The sequence below is a fragment of the Ornithodoros turicata genome, chromosome 10 (genome assembly GCF_037126465.1).
Source record: "Ornithodoros turicata isolate Travis chromosome 10, ASM3712646v1, whole genome shotgun sequence".
In the NCBI taxonomy this organism is placed as follows: domain Eukaryota; kingdom Metazoa; phylum Arthropoda; class Arachnida; order Ixodida; family Argasidae; genus Ornithodoros; species Ornithodoros turicata.
This window is the reverse complement of record NC_088210.1, coordinates 12,276,827-12,300,497: the sequence shown is the minus strand read 5'-3', so window position 1 is coordinate 12,300,497 and position 23,671 is coordinate 12,276,827. Positions and strand designations below refer to the sequence as shown.

The window sequence follows — 23,671 nt, the reverse complement described above, 5'->3', positions numbered from 1 at the left end:
ATAAGAGAATCATTATGGTCGGCATATGCAACACCTTCTATAGGCATCTGCACTCTTTCAAAAACGTCATGAACCTGATCTGGCTTCAATACATTTTCAATAGACCAGTTTTTCTCTGCTTCGCTAATTCTGTGACGTAACGTCTATTTATCGTGAACAGCCACAGCTGAACGAGAGGCGTGACGTAAATTGACAGAGTGCAGAGGTCTTCCTTATCTAGAATGATATCTCCTTGCATCGCATCGGGTGAATATCGTTCCTTTTGTGCTGAGGTGAAGGGAACAGCAGGTTCATTCCGCTAGAGAAGCTTTTGCATTATAGTGGCTCCTCTTAAGTGGTGAAATCCTGTTGTTCAAGTGTATAATGACGTTCTGTTCTCGTTGCTATGGCTACTTTAGTTCGATCTCTGAGGACAAAAGCCAACGTCAGTTCGCAACCTCTCTTTTCTTTTCACTGCTGTTTGTTAGCACTGTTTTGTTTACGTGCTCCAACCTTTGTTCCAGTGCTGTCCTAATAAAAACAACAAAAGGAACGAAGAAAGAGCAACATAGATTTTGTGAAACTTTGCTAATCCTATTTCGAAGGATAACCGTGTCAGGTGAATTTTCCATCGCTGACGTCGATGAGAAACGCTCGACGAAAACGGCACGATAAAGGGAGTTCAGCAGATCAGAGATCAGGAACATGATGTCAACCAGTTGAAAAGCCATAATGCAATTCTCTTAACATACCTTTGAAACAATGTATTTGATGTATTTACTGTACCAAGATGTATTTACTCGACCAATATTTGGCCAGTATCGCCAATGTCCAACCAATATTGGGCCAATATGTACATTAATCGACCAATATTTTACGAGCATCGCCAATATCCGACGAATATTGTGCCAAGATGTATATTACTCAACCGATCTAGGCCCAGTATTGCCAATATCCAACCGTTATTGAGCTAAGATGTTGCGCTTATTGAATCTTTCCATCATAAGGAAGCATGTCACAGATTTGCTGTTTCGCTTCTCCTTCGTCTTTTTCCTTTTCTCGGGAGTTCGGACAGAAATTTTCAAATCAGCGGCATATATGCATGGGTTACCGAAAAGGCGCCGCACGCACCTGGTATTCGTAGTTTGGCTTCAGATGGTAGTACAGCATTTCCTGGTGGAAGACCGGCGTGAGACTTCCACTCAGAGGAGGAACGATCCAGACCCAATCGGCGGGGCAGCCGCCTCGGAGTCTGTTCTCGTTCTCCATGTGCTTCATGAACTGGTCGGAAGCCGTGTGATGGTCCACAATGGTCACATTCGCTTTCTGCAAAGCGCACAGTATATACAGTCCACTGCACTACGTATTCAATTCCTAATGAGGTGTGTCGATCGCATACTCACTTGATAGCTGTGCATGACTGCCAGCGAGAGCTCGATAGCAGCACGATCCCTCCATAGGTTAGTGTTGGATCTTGTGTCCAAGCCGAGGCGGTTGGCCACTTCCTAGTTAAGTGCACAGGTTTTTCATGTGACAAGTATTTAAAGCAGTAATGAAACAGCAGCAACAACTTTATTTGAATGACGATGAATGAGGAGTCTCATTGCCAGGGGCGATATAATAAAGGAGCAACGAGAAAGCATGCACTTAAAGGAGGTAAGAACTCCTATCTGCAGGTATTTAGTTACGGGTGTAATATGGGTAATATTGTTTTTCTACGCTTCGTAATTCTATTTACAATTACGTGTTCAATATTTCCCCTTCATAACGTGTGCAGCGTAAATACCAAAAAGGCACTTTTTTTCGGGTACGGGCGAGTAGACGTTCCGCCATCGAAATACATCTACCCATTGTTACGTCATCTGAAGAATTGTAGCACCCAATAAGACGCCGACGCGGAAGTACACATAACGTTCTGCTCTACACTCTCAAAAATGAACTTCACCACATAGCACGCTCGTAGCCAACCATCATCCCGAATGATAACGTCCTCGTCCCTGATTTGTTGAAAACGGGAGGCGGAGCCTATTTTGTAGTCATAATGCCGTACATAATGGTTACATAATAGGCTCCGCCTCCCGTTATCAACAAATCAGGGACGAGAACATTGTCATTCGGGATGATGGTTGGCTAGCAGCGTGCTATATGTGGTGAAGATACGGACCTATCAGATTCATCTATACAAAAGGAGTCACAGCCAACTTAATATTGGCGTTTGGAGCGGGTTAGCTTCGTAGAGTTCATAGCCCCTTTAACATTACCGGAAACCCTGCTTCATGGAGCGGCCTATTGGGAGTCACAACGCAAGATCAATGTCACATAAAATTTTAAAGAATGATGATGATGGCACCCTCTTTATGTTTGTTCTTCTTCGGTTCTAAGTTACGTTTGTTTTTACGTTTTATCCGCGTTCTTTTTTTGTTTTTTCTTTCAGTGCTGCGCTCTATGATGTAGACGCACACTCCCTCATGGGCCTATAGAAATAAATTCTTGAAATTCTCGAAAATATTTTCACTGAGCGGTGAACGGTGTCATGTCACTATTTCTACCGAGATAAATTTCTGCACTTTAGTTCCCATCTAACAGCAGTTACAATTTAAAAGAAGAACCTCGCCACATCGCACGATCGTGCCCCACCAGCACTAAGAGCGATATCTTCTGGTCGTCGCAAATGGGAAGCGTACGCCCCCTTCTGTAACACTTCGCACACAAGCAAAGTGCTACAAGGTTGGAGTACGCCCCATCGTCCTCAGCAAATCACGAGACAACGCGACATCATTCTGAATGCTGGTCAGCCTTGATCGTGTTATGCACGGTTCTGTCGCAAAATGGAAATGAAAAAAAAAAAAAGAATGAACAAAAATAACATGAAGACGCACAGGTTCCATAAACATGAATGCCAGTTCGGCTGAGAGCATGCAAATCATGTAAATCTGCATGTAAACCAAATCATCCCGTCAGCAATGGGATGCATCCCCACATTCCAGAATCTTGCGTATTATATGTTTGTTTGCGTGTTTGTTCGCTTGCTTGTATGTGTGCGCGCGCGCGCGCTCTGTTCTGTCTATTTTATCTAAATTTAATTTAATTTCATATTCGCGCCCTTGAGACGCTTCCAAGAAGTCGAGCCGCAGATGGTTGTCACCCGCCTGCATTTTTTAAATAAGTTAGCCGTATGTATTTCAGTTATTTTTGTTTCATTGATTTATTGATTTAATGAATATGGAAGGGGGGGATGTCGAAGTAGCATGCCATTGTTGGCCGCACTCAAGAGGGCATCGTCGCGACCATGGCAAAAAAAAAAGAGAGAGAGAGAGAAAAAGAAATGGGGGAGAAGAGAGTTGACGAGTTCAAAGTGAGGCATAGGCAGGATGAACGACACTGATGGGACGGAGGTGCACTGTAGCTGAGACGTGCACTAGAGTGGTCTAGTGGAGGGGTAGAGTGTAATATGAAAGGAAAATATGGAGAGGTTAGTCCCGACCCGACCCAGTCGGGACCGGCTACTCCAAAATGCGTTTGTGGACGGAACAGTAGAGTCAGAAAAACGAGAAAAAACAAACAAAGAAACAAAAAAGAGGCAGAAGAAAGCATAAAGAAAAAAGTGACATTTCTTTGGCTTCTTTTGTTTGTCTTGTTTGTTTGTTTGTCTTTGTGTGTTTATAGTATTTGTGGCTTCTTCCACTTTTGTGACGTTTTTTAGGAGCTGGTAGTGTCTTTGATATAAATAAGTTTCCTCCTCTGTTTCTGGAGTGCGTCAGGGTGCGCTGCGATGAATTGTCGCCCCGTCTCACCTCAGCCAGGTTGTACCTTTGTACGTCACAGAAGTCGCGGGCCGCAATTTCCGTGACCATGTACCAGCCGTTGAAAGGAGCGGCGGTGAACTCGATGCCACCGACGTCCAGCATCATGCTGGACACGGCGGGTACTGCGTACCACTCCAACTGCATATCGTCGATTCGTTTACAGCTGCGGTAGAACGCACAAGTTGGTTAGTGCCACTTCAACTCGAATACAACAATGAGCACGGATCATGTTATGCAAGAAAACGCGCACAGTGTCGCCGTCACACACACTCTTAAAAATGAACTTCACCGCATAGCACGCTCCCAGCCAACCATAATCTCGAATGATATCGTTATCTTCCCTGATTTGTTGAAAACGGGAGGCGTACGCCTTTTTTGTGACACTTATGTTGTTCATAATTGTCACAAAAAGGCGTACGCCTCCCGTTTTCAGCAAATCAGGGAAGATAACGATATCATTCGAGATTATGGTTGGCTAGGAGCGTGCTATGCGGTGAAGTTCATTTTTAAGAGTGCAGGATGTTTCAGGGTGTTTCACCTAAAGTGATAAAGAATTCTAACTGGCGACGGTGCTTGCCGGAGGATTGTTGTGGGACTTTCGGCAATTACCTTCTGGAAAATTTTGCCGCCGTTGAGGAAGCCTTTGGACAATTTTTAATTGCGGGAAATTTATTTGTGTCAATTGAACTTTGGAAATTTCCAAGCGAACGTCACTTTTTTTTACAGAGATATGAAGTCCACCACGGATAACTGCAGACCCAACCAAAAACTATGCACAGTATTGCAACAGAAATAGTCGAAAATTTGTAAAAATCACGCTTTAGCCCCGCATGCTTGATTTTCGCAAAGAAGCGCGCTCGAAATGTGCGTCTAGAGGAGGAAGTGTCCGCGCCTTCATTTGTTTTGCCGTCTTTGTGATAAGACGGTTGTTTCGTTTTCTTCGTTATAAGACGGTTGCCCCAGCATCAAGGTCAGAGCGGGGGAAAGAAAGGTAAAACAAGAGCCGGGAACACTTCCTCCTCTCCCCGCGTCTCCAGTACGCTCTTCTTTGCGACAATCGAGCAGGCGGGGCTAAAGCGTAATTTTTACTTTTTTTTTCGACTATTTCTGTTGCGATACTGTGCATAGTATTTTGTTGGGTCTGCAGTTATCCGTGGATGACTTCATATTTCTGTAAAAAAAAAAGTGAGATTCGCTTGGCAATTTTCAAAGTACAATTGACAAAAATAAAATTACCGCAATTAAAAATTGTCCAAAGCCTTCCTGAATGGCGGCAAAAGTTTCCAGGAGGTAATTGCCAAGAATGCCACAATCCTCCGGCGAGTATGTCGCCAGTTAGAATTTTTTATCAAGTTAGGTGAAACACCCTGTATGTTGTTACATATGGTTCCGTAATAGCATTCGTCAAGCTTGCAAATCAAAAAGTACGACAGATCGTGTAAAGTATAGCATTTCATCTAGGAATCTTTAGCACAATGCAAACACTAGCGTGGCACTGTTAGGTCAGTCACGAATATTGTGGCTTCTACAGCATTACGATTACCGGTGATGGGCAAAGTAACGTGAAAAATACTAAAGTACTCAGTAAAGTACCAAGTACTTGCATTAATGTGTAAACATGAAAAGTACTAAAGCACTAAGTAAAGTATTAAGTACTTGCATTAATACGTACTCTAGGTACACTAAAAAGTCGTACAGGGGCTAAATACGTTGGGTAAAGTATAAAGTAGTGAGAAATGTACTTGGAGTACTTATTAAGTACCCTCAAGCACAACATGTTTTTTACGCACGCCTTTGAGCTCTTGTAGGCAGACAAACCTTACGTGTAACGTACTTGAAGTACTTCTGCTGAAAGTACAGCAAAATGTACTCCAGGTATAGTAGAAAGTATTACTCAGCAGAACTACTAGAAGTCAAGAAAAAGTCCTCCAAAAATTACTTTGAGTAATTACCGTATTAAGTACTTAAGTACCGAATACGCAAAGTACTGCCCATCCCTGACGATTACTTACCTCGGATGAGTGATCTTCACCCTTAGTACTAAATCATCCGGCAGCTCGAACATTTCCGGATCTTCTCCGTTCGCCGACAAAACCAACGGCAGAAGCTCGAACCGCGTACCTTTTGGTTTCCAACCCAACTTCTTGCATATCTAAATACAGGCATAGGAAGGTGCAATGAGGCCTCGGTCCTCGATCTAAGTTATTTATTGCGATCATTTCAAAATAAGGACACCTAGACGAGTTTCATACCTCTGTGAATTCAACGCTAGCTGGATCTCCAATGATGGACCCGTCAGGTTGCTTGTGGCCAGCGTATTGGATGATCTGCGAATTCCACACCTTGTAGTCGTGCTGACCGTCCGTTCGAGGGGGAAAGATTGTGATAGCGGACCTGCACATGGCAACGTTTCAAACTCATCGTGTGTGAGAGACATTGCCCAGATATATTTCACAAGCAATTTATCGTACATTCGAAGAGAAAAGGTAGAATTTTCTACCCATGCGGGTAGAACGATAGGGAGCCTAGCGGGATAGCGGGAGCCTCCCTTCCTCCAGACCTCTCTCCACTTATCGACCAAGGCCGCAATTGGCATGCGAGGGTACAACGCCGGCCTCGGCAGTTTCTTTCTTTTGAGCGAAAAAAAACACAAAAAAAAAACAGGGAAGGCCTCGGTAGCTCACTTGGTAACGTGTTGACTTGCTGAACTCAAGATCGCAGGTTCAAACCCGGCCAAGGACGATAGCAGTGTGTGTCGGAGATTTCCGGAGCGTCAAAAGAACGCAAGGTAGTCGAAAATATCTGCAATCTTATCCTGCAGCACGTGCAGCCAAACCTCATGTGTAACATAGCAGCATGCCGCATACTTGCCGCTAGGCAGCCCTAGCGGGTGAAGTTGCAATGGATGTCACTTCGGCTTGGACGCCGACAGCCAAATTTCCTCAAACAGTATATATAATTATGTCATAACAGTTGAGCTGGTTTGAGTGCAACTCTTGTACTACCAATTTTTCTTTCTGTCGATAAATGATACCCCGTTTGAACCCTGGCTGTTATACTCATATGAGTACAATTCTGTTTTTTTTTTTTTTTTTTTAGTGTTATCCCGTAAAGAAATATTAATGATGTTCTAATTCTTCTACTGGGCCAGGTGAAGAAGCACAGTTTATGTTCAAAATATCGCCGGCTCTCGTCCTGAGGCAGTTCCCCTAACACACAAAAGCTTGCGCGACTTAGAGATGCTTGTTGGCAGCTCAGGCACCCAGGGCCTGACATCTAGGTCAGGTCCTGGGTCCGATGAAATTTCTACCCTTCTAGGCTTTTGTGTGGTTTCTTAGAGACACCCAAGTTGGTGGATTTTACTGTGACCATGAATGTGATTCCTTGGGTCTCTTTGTCCATTGTTTTTTTTTCCCCTTCTTCTTCTGCTCATTTATTTTTATTCATTTTTTTTCAATTACGTCTCGAGTAGCCGAGTAGCGACGGCAACTCGAGTAGCTGGTCATCCTCAGTAAGCTCATGAAACTTTGTAGCGTTTACACTCTAGAAACAGATGGCGGTGACGTTGGAAGTGCTTGCCGTAGTCAGTCGCGCTCAGGCGGGCAGCGTCACGACTAGGGCACGGTTGGGATCGTACGTCCTGGTCCGACTTCACAGGGAACTGTGCCGACATTTGTCTTAAAGCCCCGTCTGCGGGAAAACGCCCAGACAGCACAGCCGGCGCCCGGATTCGAACCAGGGTCACCTCCCGGTCTCGGCGTGGAATTCATCCATTCATCATTCATGCATTCATTCATCCATCATTCCACGCTGGAAACAGAACCTCACCCCAGACAGTCTCAGAACACAACTTCACCGCATAGCACGTTGAGCGCCAACCACTGCCACGATTAATGAGGTTATCGCTTCTGATTTGAAGAGAGAGAGAGGGGGGCGTACGCCCCCCCCCCCCCATCCCCAGGTTCTTGAATCACAAGCGGTAACACTATCATTCGTGGCAATAGTTGGCGAACAACGTGCTGTGCTGTGAAGTTCGGTTCTGAGAGTGCAGCACGCTCCTAGCAAACCACCATCCTGAATGACATCATTATTCTGGCCCCTGATTTGTTGAGAACGGGGTGAGCACGCCATTTGGTGATACTTATGCAGTTAGGTTAATTGTCACAAAAAGGCGCACGCCGCGCGCTTTACACAAATCCAGAGCGATAGCGATATATCATTCTGTGCAATTCCTGGCCTTCGCCTTCTTATGTGGTGCAGCTCCGTTTTAAGAATGCACGCCAAGAATCATAGGAAAAGCACTAAATAACGCCAAACTGATATACCCAGACTTTGCAAGTGTTGCACAATATTCAATTCAATTCAATTCAATCTCATAATTCAATCAATTAATTGGTTGCGCAATATCGCGGATTTTCGCTCAAATTTTAAACAACCTTTACAGCGACGGCAAATAATTTTTTGTCAGTTCTTCATTGTGTGCTCATGTACCGCCTAGCTTGGACTTTGGTTTTTTGCAATCGCCTCTAAAGCGTTCTAAGGGTGAGTACTGATGCACTGCAAAGGCAGGCCTCTGGTTTCGGAATCCACCCTCCCAACAGAGCCGTTTATAGAGAGAGTTTGGCCATTAGGAGGAGCCTAACTTAAAGCGCGTCATGCGACGTCACGGCTGAACGACCCCCCTCGTCGTGCTCCATTGTTATCCAGTCGTCAACCGGTCGCCGACGCCATATTGATGCTGATCGTTGTTTACAATCCAAGGAGAGAAGGCACTTTCGTACTTCTTGCTTCGAAAGCCTTTCGTCCTCGAACTCTTTCAGTTCGGTAACAAAGCCCCCCTTATCACTGGCGGTAGTCAGTCATAAGCCGGTTATTCCTGTAGATTACATTCAATTGAAGCTGTCGACCAGCTGGCGGACAGCGTCAATATGGCGCGGACTAGATGGCTGATAAGCGGATTCCACTCGGATTCAGGCTTTTTGGGCGGCGACTCTGACGTCAAAATAAGCTCCTCCCATAGGGCGGCAAAAGATCAAAGAATGGCCAAACTCTCCCTATAAATGGCTCTGCCTCCCAAGGAACGCGAGCGCCGCGGCGCGGAAAAGGTTCCCGGAACTTCGGATTTTTTGCCCGACCACAACCATCGCTGAATGAGAAATAAAAAGACAACTGAATCGAATTAGGAATCACACTTCCGAATCGAGTTTGCTCCCATTACTCCCCCTGCGAGCTCGTGACGTGCAGGCAGACTCCCAGCTCTGGAACACTTAGCAAGCTTGTGCGCCATTCCTTCCTGGAGACATTCCTTGCTCGAGATTTCTCTGTGCAGACATAATAAGTGAGGCTGACGAAACTAGCGACGAAGCGAAGATCCATGTTCGGGCAGCACTCAGACGCGTTAAAGTAAGCCATGCTCCCTGAAGCATTATATTGCAAAACGAAAACAAAATGGACAGAAGAGAAAATGGTAGGTGTTGCGTACAGATCTTTAAGTGTGAAAATAGTCTCCGGCAGCCTGACGGGCTGTGCGACAGCTGAATAGGCCTCTACCCGGGAAATGTCATCGTGACGTTGGTAGACAAAATGGAACCGGAACAAATCGGAAGGGGAGGGCTGGGTTCCACGAATGGGCACTTGTTCGATGCCTCCTATTGAAAGAAAAGTAGGACCAAAGTTCGCGTCCCTTTCAGAGACCATCGTAGTCCCCTCAAGACCGTGGCTTTCGGGCGCGACCTTGTTCGCCCCCTAGCTTCGAGCGTAGTTCAACTCTACCAAATTGGTGGCGCTGTCGAACACTATGACGTCAGTTGTTTACAAACAGGGAGAAGTCTATTGAATAAATAGAATAGAAATAGGAGATAAACCTGACGGATCACCCGACGCATTCTGCTACTCCCAGGGTGAACCTATCTTCTCCTAACAAAAAAAAAAAAAAAGCTACAACTCTACCCTTTACGTAGCAGTTCCTCTCTGACCTTTTGTAATTACATGGAAGCGCGATGGCGAAAAGTAAAGAAATAAAAATAAAAAGAGTAGCACAGCAAGGTGAACAGCGACGTACGCAGAAAAATATTTTGGGGAGGGGTGCACTCTTGAAAATGAACTTCAACAGACAGCGTGCTCCCAGCAAATCATCACCCCGAGTAACAACGTCATTTCCCTTGATTTGCTGAAAACGGAGGGCGTACGCCATTTTTGTAGCATTGTGCAGCTCATAATTGCCTCAGAAATGGCGTACGCCTCCAGTTTTCATCAAATCAAGGGAAAGAACGTTCTCATTCGGGATCGAGAGGATAGAGAGGTAGCAAGCCAGCTGGTGGTATAGATCCATAACTTAAAAACCCGAGACTAGGAGACTAGGGGACTAGGGGAGCTGTGTTTGAGACCTTGCCTGTGTTTGTCGTTTTTTTTGTCCCCTAGTCTCGGGTTTTTAAGTTACGGATCATTCGGGATGATCGTTGGCTCGGAGTGTGCTATGGTGTGAAGCTCCGTTTTTTGAGTGTGCTATGGGGAAACAACATGGGAGAGCAGGATCCCTTGTTTCCTTCTCCCAAATGTGCTGTAGCGCAAAAGGAAATAAATGGAAATGAAATGAAATGGAAATGAAATGCACTACCAAAGGTAGGTTCGGAGGGGGGTGAACACCCAGGACCCCCATCCCTCGGACTATGCCAGAGAAGGTGAACGAGAAAATAGTGTATACCTAGGCGAGCTGATGGGTGAAATTCATACTGAGGTAGCCTCAGCTTTGGGCGAATAAACATAAAAGCACGAGACACACGAAACACAAGCAGCCGAAACCAGCAAAAGTTTAACGTTCAAGAGAAGTCACACAGATGTTGGGACCTTTGTCAAGTCCTTTGGGCTTTTTTGTCCCAACTCCCATCCACGAGAGTGGTAAATAAAGGTTATTATATGTGTCCTATACCCAAGTACGGCAAAGAAAAGGAAGACAGGGAAAGGGAGACTAAGACTAAACACAGGACCGATAAACCAGGTGAACTGAATGTAAGAGTTCATAGAAGACGGTCAGGGTGGAAGGAACACTAACAGAAGGAACGCTACCACGCTACCGATACTACGTATACGGTCAAAGTCGCTCTAAGCAAACGCGTTTGCGTGTAACCGCTTCCGTCGCAATGACTGAAGTAACGACTTCACTCATTGCGTTGGTTCAAAATTTAGGCATTACCTAGAGCCAGCAGCTACGAATTGTGCCTGGGACAGGCAAGGAAAATCCCCAAGTTGGTTCCTCCTAGACTCAGTAAATAAGAGTTCAGAGTGGCGACACTGAGCTCCACAGACGAGTAGGGAAGCCATCTTGTTTCCCCTCTACACCAGCGCCATCCCCAGTTGAGGAGCATAGAGACATCTAAAATAACAATGCTCATCGTGGAGGCCTTGCGTTAGTGCGTGTTGCGTCATTAATGTATTGTCCAAGAGACCGTCCCAACGAGTGAGCTCAAGGTTGTCAAGGTATCTATTAACGTGTTCATGTGGGGTATTTGGTACATATTAGATACAAAGTCAAGATGTCAAGGTATCCGCCGTGGTGAGTAGGAACAACATTTCACTGCGCGCTCGATAGATGGCGGTGTGGGCGTCGTTAGGTGACGCTAACAATGCGCGGAAACTAGGGTGCCTGAATACTAGCTCCCTCTGTGTATGGTAGAGCCACCCTTTGTAGAAGCGAATGCCGCCAAGCCGCCATATTGACTCCCACACTCACCATGCATGAATGCTGTGTACCGCTTTCACCAACTTTTTCAAACATCCTCTGCTACGTATTTGCTCAACTCTAAAATGTAGTGTGTCTCTAAGCGTATATACGCGTAGCTGCACTTTTGTGAGCGTATCGCGAGCTGTGCGTGGGAGTCAATATGGCGGAAATTCGTAGCAGACGACGCGGGTTATATTCACCATGATGCAGAAGGAGTTCGTGTTGAGGCACCCTAGCGGAAACAAGACAAACAACCTCTTCTGCTCTCCCTTGGAACTCAGTGTCTTTGTCACCTGATCGAGTCATCAAGAAGGGGAACAAAGCACAAGCGGAATATCTGAACACCAATTACTTCAACGCTTCTAGGAAGCTTATCGATGGTTCTTAATTCATTGAGATTACGTATACTGCTCTCATTTCGCGAAGAAACCACACGTTCGCAGCGATTTTTCAGAAGCTCGAATACCGTCACGGATAATGTGGCAGAAAGTAAAAGACTAATCACGTCCATTTAAAGTACGCACTTCAAAGATCACAGCGCACTGTGTTAGAGAGTTCCGGGAAACTTCGATGCCAAAGTAATACCATTACTTGATGAAAGGAATGAGATAATCTAATGCATTATTTTACAAAACTCTAGTGACTAATGGCAACGCAATACAAAACAAAAGCAATTTCTCCAACTCTGCCTTGCACACGTACCACTGTGCACCAGCCAAACACACTGCCTCCACGGCACAGTTCATTATATAAAGGTTCTGGAGGACCTAAAAGTTGCTTCCAGCACCGTGTGTCAGTCTTCCGACCCACGTTAAAGCACCCCAGGTGGTCGAAATTATCCACAATCCTGCAGCACTGCGGCACGCGAAGCATGTCGCCACACCAATAGGTTGACTCTCCTTACATGTAAATCCTCTAAAAATTATCTCCCAACACTCCCAATTATTCTAAATAGAGCATACAAGTGGCGACACGTCGCGTGAGTATTATCTCGAAGCTGACTGAATAATTCAAACCCCACGAACTGCTCGGAGCATTTCTTGCAGAGGCGTTAAGTATTATCGAACTTGCATGTTGTAAATGTACATCGTACATTTCGATCTGAGATCAGGAAATATGTAAATTGAATCAACTGTTTGTCCTTCAATATGTAATAGCCACATCAACTGCAAAGTTACAACCGAAAATTTATATTATAGGGTATAAAGTATTATAGGTTAATAAAACAGGTAAGCGAAATATAAAAGCGGCTTCATGTGTCATGTACCACACTATGTTTGTCAACAAACTGTGCATGTTTCATGATGACAGTATTCCTTGCAGATGGATGAGTGTGCACGTAAGGCAGGGTTGTGGAATGGGGTCACCCATTCAACTGCAATTCCATTTCGAGGAATGGAGATTTGTGATAATTCCATTCCTTCTAATTCCTCGGAATGAGAAGGTATATATGGACAATTCCCGCTCCTAGAATGGCTTGGCAACCCAATTCCCTTCCTTTAATTCCATGAATAATAGAAAACGTACCGGTAACCGTACTGGCTAGCCCAGCAGTGCTAGAGAAGATTGACATCAAACAACACGAAAAAAGCACGAAGACAACGTTATTTCGCTGTCGTGTGGTGCATATGTACAAAGGGCGCACGGACAGAAACCAGCGCATTGAAACCAAGACTATACCACCGCGCACCCGGTCCATTCCAGTTCTATTCCTGCAAAAAAAAATGCCTAATTCCATTCCATGCTTCTTTCAGCGTCCTGAAATGTCACTCTAAATACCGTTAATCCTACACCGGTGACAAAGTTTAAATTCATTGAACCTCGGAGCATTCCTATACACAACGACGATGTGTCTTTAGGGCTATTGTGGGTTTCCTAACGGGAACAAGCCCACTGGATGATGAAAGATGAAAGTCACTGAAAAGGTTAGCTCTCTTCAGATCAGTTCTCTCATGTTTTACTGGATGAACTACAGGTTTCCATCCCGTAGCATCTGTACGTGTGTGTTACACTTCATTCATCTCCATAGCCCTCACACCAACACGGCAGCGTACAACAGCTGTGAAAAAAACCCATGGCATTGTCATCACATGTTTGTTGTAGCTGTTGTTCTTTCAAATCATTTACGTCGCATACTGCCGGGCTTGAATTTGACAATGACCTGGTGAAGTTTTTCGATCTACCAGAACTTAGATTATCACTAGAAGATATATCAATAGAACATATTTGAAAATTATCAAGACATAAGGGCACTGGGATATTCTAAGATTTTCGTTCTATCCGAGAACCGTACATGACTGGAACAGCATTACGGAGGAAATTGGCACTGTAGAACATATGCCTAGATTTTTGCAGAAACAGGAATACCTGTTACCTAGCCATCTTCCGTAATCATCCGCGATATGGATCAACAGTATTGTAAAAAAAGAACAAAAAAAAAACTCCCTATTAAGTTTAACGTCGTAAGACGACAGAACTAAATGTTACCATGTGATCAACATGTGAGTTCCACACTGTCCACTTAACCTGTCCCATGATAGCATCGAATTTGCCGAACTTCTTAAATTGCTTCCATGCTCACTAAGCTAATCCGTTTCTTTCTGTCCTTTGATCCCCTGTTTCTTGAAATACGTTAGTCCTCTCATTCACACGCAGCAGGCTTTTAATGAGACTTTCTCTGAGAACGGCGTAGACCTTAATGAGCGAATGAATCAGCCAGTGATGAAGAAGCCGGATGAAATCGGCAATTTTCAAGGGCCATTAGTCGACCGATATTGTACTACCCCCTTCTCCTCTCTGCTATCTTTTTTTTTCTTTCTTTTCTTTCGTGGTCTTTCACGGGTATGTGTACCCATAATGCTGCCGGTGCTCAGCAGAGCAGTAACATAAATATGTAAAAAAAACCCTAACGAAATGAACTGCGCCGCTACTTGTTTCTAATAAGAAGATTGAGCAGTACCTGATTTCTTACCTGATGTTTCCTTTGTTAGTACTATACTTTAGATGAGTACAAATCGCCTCGTACATGTCCCTTGATGTGTAACAATGCCGTGCATCAAATATCTGTGAATGCCAAAAAAGAAAAAAAACCACACTGAAATCCACGTAGCTTTCACTTTACAAACGCGTAATCCAATCAAATGAGAGCACATCAAACAGCTGATTTTTCTTTTTTTCTTCTTCTTTGTGACAACACGTACACTCTCAAAACAGAACTTCGCCACATAGCACGCTGAAGGTCGCAGAGAATGATCGCTCCTGTGTCTGTGGAAAGCACGGGGCATACGCTTTTTTGTGACAATTATGAAATTGTGATCATTGTCACAAAGGTGGGTGGGTGGTGGTGATGGTGAAAGGGCCCGCCGTTGTCGGCCTCACAGAGGTGGGCAACGTCACGACTTAGGCCCTGGGGGAATGTCCGTCCTGGGCCGACTTCTAAGGGCCTCCCGTGTCACAAAAAAGGTGTACGACCCTCGTTTCCAACAAATCGGGGAAGGGAACGATGTCATTCGCGATGACTGTTGGCTAGGATCGTGCTATGCGGTGAAGTTCTAATCCGCCGCCGTTTTCCTCAGACGCTTTCAGACAATTAATCAATTGACAAGCTTTCATAATCCATTGTGTTTTCACTGATTTCATTGGGTTCTCCTCAGACGCTTTAAGACAAATGTCGGTACAGTTCCCTGCGAAGTCTGCCCAGGACGCACCCCGCGATAGCCGCGACGTTGCCCGACAAAGGCAAGCCGTTCCATCACCTGTTTTAAGAGTGTACGTCAACTGGAGAAAGAAGCTGTCGTGGTAATAATATACACCACATAATTAGTTGTCGATGCGATACCTGTAACTTGGACCACTGTATTCTTCCTATGCACCTCGGAGAATTCCTCCATGCGAGCTTGGCACCGAACACGAGCTCAGTTTCCGTGAGGTCGTACGTTCCTCGTTGTTGGACTTGCTTCTCCACGTCCGCCCATCGCTTTTCGTGAACCTTAGAATGGAACCTGAAGAAGGAGAATAATCAGAAAAATGCCATGACTAGCAGGAAGACAAGACAAGGAAGTATGTGTGTTCTCTAAACAGAAAAAGAAAGAAAATTCGCAGGATATTTTTTGGTCTTGCGGGGACCAAACTACACTCGTCCCCATAATGCATTATGCATCTCTCGCTGTGCCACGAAAAAATGGACAAAAAAGGGGAGGTTGTGTGTCTGTGTGTGTGTCCCTTTTGTCCCTCGTCTCGGGGTTTTGCTATCACGGATTCGCTATGTCACCGCTGAGCAATTGAACCTCTGTATGCAATAAGGGGATAAGTCGAAAAATCCCAAACCGAGAAAACTTCGAGTGAGTATTTGGTACAATAACTGCAGCTGGGTTTCCTCGAATAACGCAAATACAAAATGCGTAACATGTATGTACCTGTCTACTCTACATGCATGTCCCGCTAGCATCGTTTTCGGGTACGCGACTTTGCAGAAATTGAACAAAATCCAACGCTCTTAGAAATAAACTTCACTGCACAGCACGCTCCTAGCCAACCATAATCTCGAATGATATTGTTATCGGCCTTGAGTTGTTGAAAATTGGAGGCGTACGCCTTTTCTGTGACACTTATGCTGTTCACATTTGTCACAAAAAAGGCGTACGCCTCCCGTTTTCAACAATTCAGGGCAGATAACGATATCATTCGAGATGATGGTTGGCCAGGAGCGTGCTATGCGGTGAAGTTCATTTCTAAGAGTGAAGAGCACGACATATCCCTTTTTTCAATGTAACACCGCACGCACAGGGTTTTCATGCAGCAAAAAATAGTTTTTACGAGTCGGACTTTGATAGTGATGTCGGGGGGTGTATACCTGGAAATAAAGTGATCGAAATCCCCGTTGCAAAATAAACTACTGTAATAAATGTTATCCGGCTATAAAATGCACAGTCGCGCGGGACACTGTCAACAGCCAGCTTAGACTAACCTGGATCAAAACGCAAACACCGAACTTGGACTAACCTAATAATATACTAACCAACGTGCTATTTCGTCCTATCCGTCCTGCGGAGCCTAACGGCCGCTAAGATGTGGCTTTCGTTCGCTAAAGCGACGCGGACAGATATCGAAAACTCGTTTATTTGAGGGGTTAAATAGTGATAGCATTAATAGCATTTAGCAGTTATAGGTAATAGCTTATATCTAATAGGTTATAGTGATATCATTAATAGCATTTAGGAATAGAATTAATAGCTAATTAATAGCATTTGAATAGCAATAACAAAGCGTACAACGCGCAAAACGCATGCCATGTAATCGAGGAGAATGATGCGAACATGTTGACTCTTTTTCCTTTTTGTTTTCTTGTGTGTGTGTGTGTGTGTGTGTGTGTGTGTGTGTGTTAGAGCAACCTTCGGTCAAAGTCATAATGGTCACAGGTACCTTTTAGCATTCCTTTTACGGGTAAATGGTATACTAGGAAGGCTACATAAAAGCCCTATGAGGCATGGGAGTAAGAGAATGCGTCGGATTACGAGTCAATTTCGCCTTATTATTATTTGTCAATCCAATCCAAACGCATTCTCTTACTCCCATGCCTCATAGGGCTTTTTAATAATAATAATAATTTTTAATAATAATAATTTCTTGGGCACTAATAAAAATTATTATTATTAAAAATTATTATTATTATTAAAAAGCCCTATGAGGCATGGGAGTAAGAGAATGCGTCGGATTACGAGTCAATTTCGCCTGATTATTATTTGTCAATCCAATCCAATCCAAGCCCCAAGGACGGATTTTGTCTTCTGGCTGCAAGAAGGATTTCTGGCGTCATCACTATCAGCATCGTCATGACACGTGGTGGTTCCTCTCAACCCCTGCTGCGGTTTCAATAGAGACACGTCTCTGAATTTGGCAGAGGCTACGAGGCAGCGAGACGAAGAGAGTAACTGCTCAGAGAGGAACGCGAAGAGAGGAGGTGTTCAAGCCACGTCCTCACTGCTGTCATGGCGGTGGTGATGCCGCAGACTTGTGCGTAACGCGTTACTAGTAATTGCGTTACTTGTAATCAATTACTTTTTGAGTAATTTTTCGAGTAATCAGTTACTTTAAAGTCAAAGTAATTTTTCGAGAAATCAATTACTTTTCTGAGTAATCGATTACTCAGTAATTGATTACTTTCCCGGCAGAGACTAACTCATCTTTTAGATGTTCTGCCCCAAGTCAAGACCTTCGTGCCGTCACCTTTGTTCTGGAATTTCAGGGTCTCTCCCCCTAATCTGTTCCTACACCAGTGTGGTGGTACCTTTGTGGTAGCTTTGGAGGTTTAGTGAGTCATGGGGAAGTTCCACGCATGATCTTCCACAATCGGGTCAACGTCTTCCCGGGCGATAACTACAGTAGACGTACATATTTTTGGGCTATTTCAGCTGTTCCACTGTTGAACTTTCCTTTTTTCTTCTTTTTTTTTTTTTTTTGCTGAGGCACACAAAGACGGGTATAATTTGCGTGAATGCAGAATAACGACCGGAGTAACGCGTTACTTTTCTACCCGTTACTCAATTACATTTGAAGTCCTGTAATTGGTAACGGTAATCAATTACTTTTTTCGAGTAACGGGCACAAGTCTGTGGTGGTGGTATGATGATCTAAAGAGGCGTGAGGTCTGCCTGCTCAGACAAAGTGGCAAGTTTCACTCGTTTGTGAAGGGGAAAGGCGAAGGGAAGAGGATTGCATTCATAGATATTTTCGTCCCGTACAGACGTTTTGTACTTCATCCGACCTCTGACTCTCTTGACTCGAAAGCGAGAAAGAAGAAAATATGGGAAGAAAATCAGCATGAAGGAAAAAAAAAACATTCGCCCGTAATCTTCTACGGCGTCAGGGGGATTAGGGAAAGTAAGACTAAAAGTAGAAAATGGGTTTTCAGCGCCTGCTTAGCTTAACTTCGGATTTAAAGATTATAGGCACCGAGAGACAGCTTCGCTCCTTTTGCGATCCTCAGTGAACTCTAGAGTGATGGAAAATCTGCACCGTTCGCACGTAGTCGAGACATGGTTCCATGCGCATGAACGGACTGGTGGATATTTCAGACCTGCTTTGATTTCCGTGCTTGAACTCATTTGCACTCAGTTAACGACCCATGAATGCGTAACAGTATACACTCAGCAGCACAAATCAGGAGACAAAACGATATCATTCTGAATGGCTATTGGCTCCGTGCGGGTTGTCATGTGGCGAAGTTCTGCTTTAACAGTGTACGCACAACTTCATCGTAAACAGGCTCATGGACAAACAGCACTGGAATGATATCCTGGGAAAGGTAACAGAAACGGAAACGGTATTATACCGGAAATATAGCAGGTAACGGTAACAGAAACAGAAACGTATCTCGCACACTTAGAATACCTGAAACAGAAACGGGAACGAGAATGATTCACGGTAATGATTCGGGTACTGCAGGACCCGAATTATTGCAATTCTTTACCGTATCATGTAGATAAATTGATTCCCAATGAAGCAAACGAAAATTAACTGAAGAAGTAAAACTAAAATGGGCTATCAAAACTGGAGCATATAAGTGAGTAGTCATACAGTAAACAGAAGAAGCATAGTTCTTATACGCTTATGATGACTTGTAAGTTGTAAGCTTGAGTAACATTCCTGAAAACCACGTTCCTAATAGTAGCTGTTCACAGAAATCACGTATGTATGTAAAAATGGCTAGGAAGCAAGCGAGCTGGTGAAGATGATGCATAATGTAAAAAACCCCGAGACTAGGGAACACGAAGGGACAGACACAGAGACTTCGTGTTGTGTCTGTCCCTTCGTGTTCCCCAGTCTCGGGGTTTTTTACATTATGCACGAATGTATATTTTGAATAAACGTTGTCTCCTGTGTGCATGTATCCCCGGAGTCCTCAAAATAGACTTCACAACGTACAGGGATTAAGTTTACAGGATTAAGTTAAGTCGCGGTCTCAAACCATCTAAAAAAAAGGAAAGAAAAGAATGAAGAACAAAACGCGGGGGGGGGGGCGGTACCAAAAACCGAAACGTTAACGTAAGCAACAATGGTGCTAACCGAAACTGAAACAGAAACAAATAAGCGCCAGTAACGGAGATGGTAACGGAAACGAAAAAGATTCCGTTCCCGTCCCTGATGATATCGCTATGTCCTGTGATTGCTCAAGTCGGTTGGCGGACGCCTTGCCCGTAACACTTTACACATATGCCCAAAGCGCTACAAAAGTAGCGGACGCATTTTGTCCTACGTAAATCAGGAGACCGAGCGCTGGTTTGCTCAGCGAGTGTTATGCATTGAACTTAACCACTTAGTCAGCTTTGCTATCGCGCTGCACCAGTGGATAACTCACACAGGGGAGTGCCGGTAAATGAAGCTGTTGGCCGCCTCGAAAGGGATGCCTCTCACACCACGTCGCTACTCAGATCTCCGCTGTTACAGATGCCGACAGGCCATACGGACTCATATCTAGAATTTCCACTCAGACAAACAGACAGCGGACGGCATAGCACCCCCCCCCCCCCCCCATCTCCACGTCCATCATACTGCCTACATGAAAGAGGACGCCTCGCTCTTAATGCGTCTTCGCACTGCTTGGGCTAAGACCCGAGCCCTGCAGTACAAATATGGCCGCGCATAAAGGACCCCAGGTGCTTCGTTTGAAATGTGAGAGTGACGCACATGTTCATACACTGTGGCGGCTACTCGCAAGAGCGCCATGCACAGCACAATACATTTCAATCTCCGGAGATCAACGTACCCCCACCGGACCTTCCTCAACCAACATTATCTGTCCCATGGGCAACTCACATCATAAAAGATATCGTTCAGCAAAACTCCTCGCCTATGTGCGAGACACAGGGCTGGACTTTACAACTTTGGCGTGATCTGCATGTACTGTACCACTTCTACGGACGTTTCCTAACCGGGGATCTGTGTTTCCATATTCATCGTGCTCCGCTACTGCAAGTGCTAAGGACCCCTCCGTTACTGCACCCTTGACTGGTACCCCGAAAGGCGGAGGACATACACGTTAAGTAGTGTAGCAAACGCCCACGATTTCCCCCCCCCCCTTCTGTCAGTTGAGCAACTTGCCGCCGATAGGTTAGTCACGTATAGGTTAGTCACGCTCAGTATCAACTTCACTTCACCATACGGTACATCTGCTTCTAGAGTGTGTACTATCTATACGCCACGGCAGAAGTAGGAAAGGAAGAGGGCGCTTGCTGTACATCCCCTTGCAGAAGACGAGGCTAAAGCCTGGGCACGTCACTGGCCTTATTCGAAAGCAACTCAAACAAGGAAGTCAAACACGTCGTGGTCTTTTAGATACTTGGGTCTATTGGATTAACCGCGTAGCGCCACGGGACGTATAATAAAACAGAGAGAAAGAGTGATGCAGTGTGGACCAGCTGGGCTTTCCCGGATTGCGAAGGCATCCAATAAGGCGACAACATTCACCGACGGGGACAAAAGGAATCTTGAGGGATGCCCAGACGGCTGACCAACCAGCGAAGTGTATATACGAAACTGGATGAGGTGGCCGGCCGAGAGTGCTGAGTAAACACTGACTTCGAACGGACAACCGCGAGTACAACGATGACGTCATGGCTTTCCTGACCAGATACACCAAACATTTTATTTCCCTCAAAGGGACCACGAAGAGATTTCCCCAAAAGTTTGAGTTCTCGATTGTGATTCGTTGTCAGGGATGACTTTTTGTCCGGAACATATGCCGTAGACCTGTTTCTGCGAGCCAGGTGGCGCGACAGAGCAGCAACATCAGCGCCCCCAAATATGCAACACGCGGGAGTTTAGCAGACGACGCGGCACTTTGAAATAGTGATGTGTCGTTCGTGGACGAACCCTTCAAACTGAACTAGTCATTCGGGTGAACTGAACGAACTAGTTCAACAACGACCACACTGACCGACGACGGCCCCTTGCATATTGATCTGTGCAATACTTTTCTCGTTAAAAATATACGTAGAAAATTAAAGCAAAATAAAAAAGCGACCTAAAAGATTACGTTTGCTATGTTGATGTTCTCGAACCTTTGGAAAACTGAATTGCAAGATCATTTTGTTGTATCTCTCTTGGTCGAGCCACTTTAAAGTTTGGGACTATATTACTTGATTGTGTTTAATTGCGAACAGGTGAACGAACGAACTATTCTTTTAGACAGTTCAGTGGAGTGAACTGAACTAAATGAATTAGTTCACAAAAATGAACTGACTTGCCCATCACTACTTTGAAATACATGATCCTGCATTCCAAGCACTTGGCAAGATGCATCGCTTGTTCTTTCCTACGGGTTTTCTAGCTTTCTTTTGCGTTATGCCGCTTGAAACACCACGCAGAACTCGCTGATAAAACTCGCTACTGTTTGGAGTGAAATGGCGCAGTGCAAACTTCGCTGCAGCAGTCCTACTCTTCCTTTGGGAAGCTCGCCTGCTTCTGACGTCACATCTAGTTTACCCGTCGCGCCGACAGCAATAGGGCCGCACCAGCAGACTTATTAGGCCGCGGTTTTTGATGAATATCTTCATTATTCTAAGCAATGTTCGGTCCGTAAGCAATTTTCGGTCCGCGCCCCGTAATGCATAAGAGATGCGCACAGAGGTTTTCAGGAGCTGCTTCTTTAAGATGAATCAACATTCCCATTATCCGACATTATTAGGTACTTTACGCACGCGATCTATAGGCTTCGAGCAGTCCACAGCGATAAGTATAAGTAAATTTAAAGAAAAAAATATGGCGTAATTGAATTCGGCCCCCAAGAAAACAGCAAAAAATAAGATATAAAAAATAGAAAGAACAGAAACGCGTCGTAACTCACGCGCCCACAAAAATGTAGTGTCGCGGCCACAATTATATACAAAGCCATAACATATGCGCAACATCAACGACAGCGCAATAGCAACCACAAATATACGGTACAGCGATAACAATCACATCACACACTGACACTGCACAGAACTAATAAACGGATTCCAAAGAACAATGTACAATATAATTCACAAGCGCACTCAGAGCTGCATCCCTCTTGCTGGGGGGCCGAACACCTAGCGCCTTTGCAATGTCCAAAGGTAGTCAGTACCTTCACAAAATTGGGAGGGCCAACTCCGCTAACTGCTTATAACGTGCGCCGTTGCGGAGGACACAGCACACATTCTTATTCATTGTAATACGAAATGCCACCCAAGACCCAATGTTCCATCGTTGAATGCCTCTCTCGACCGACTGGACAGCGAATCTTGCACTTAGTTGATTTCTTCGAGCCTACATTACGGTTGAAGGATGTAGAGGGTTGGGTTAAAAGACCCACTTGGCAAAAGTAACAACAAAAATATAAAACACTGAAGCTTTCCCTTTAATGGATACAAGCTTTCATGCAGTGGGCCGCATTTCGTCAGGTACAGCTCTGCCAACTCTAATCATAACACTCGAAAAAAAAAATGTGATCTCGTTCCCGAGCGTGATTACAGCAACCCTTGGGGTCACGACGAGATCTTAATTGAACGCAAAATTATTCCGTTAGTTCAACTCAAGGATTTTGCTCAATTAACATTCGCCCAGTCCTCACAGGGTGGCTGTTATCACGCTCGGAAATGAGACAGAACTTTTTTCAGTGTTATTATTAAGGTTGACGGGAGCTGTACAAAAACAACAGCATTGGAGTTGCAAATATATATAGACACTCAGATGGCATACACGTGAGCATACAAAAAGGGAGAGGGCAAAGGATACCAATTAACAGAGAGATGACAAATACCACGTGGCTGGAAAAGGGTGGTCACAAACCCGCGGGCACAGTAGAAGCGGCTAATGGAAGGAATGCAGAAACCGGACACGATTTAAAGAGAAAAAAAAAAAAAAACGTGAAACCGATTTAAGATGGCGGCAAAGGTGGCACACGGGAAGCGGCATATTATAAGTGCCAAAGGATATAAGGATATTAGGCCAAAGGATATAAGGATTATAAGATCCCAATCCCTTTCCCACGTTTTTCTCTTTGAATCATGTCCGGTTTCTGCATTCCTTCCATTATCCCTCCTACTGTGCCCGCGGGTTTGTGATCACCCCTTTCCAGCCACGTGGTATTTGTCATCCCTCTGTTAATTTGTATCCTTTACCTTGTCCCTTTTCGTATGTTCACGTG

General features: G+C 44.8%; 1 protein-coding gene across 3 annotated transcripts in view; it reads right to left on the bottom strand.

The window, feature by feature from the left end:
* LOC135370367 (nitric oxide synthase-like protein) overlaps positions 1-23,671 on the bottom strand; it is a 346,321-nt gene that overhangs the window by 42,714 nt on the left and 279,936 nt on the right. For all 3 annotated transcript variants that reach the window (XM_064604101.1, XM_064604102.1, XM_064604103.1), the window contains exons 4-10: positions 15,344-15,506; positions 14,477-14,568; positions 6,038-6,179; positions 5,798-5,937; positions 3,774-3,948; positions 1,383-1,484; positions 1,111-1,305 (exon numbers count right to left, since the gene is read on the bottom strand). In XM_064604101.1, coding sequence (XP_064460171.1) covers positions 1,111-1,305; positions 1,383-1,484; positions 3,774-3,948; positions 5,798-5,937; positions 6,038-6,179; positions 14,477-14,568; positions 15,344-15,506 — 1,009 coding nt within the window. The remainder of the gene's footprint in view (positions 1-1,110; positions 1,306-1,382; positions 1,485-3,773; positions 3,949-5,797; positions 5,938-6,037; positions 6,180-14,476; positions 14,569-15,343; positions 15,507-23,671) is intronic.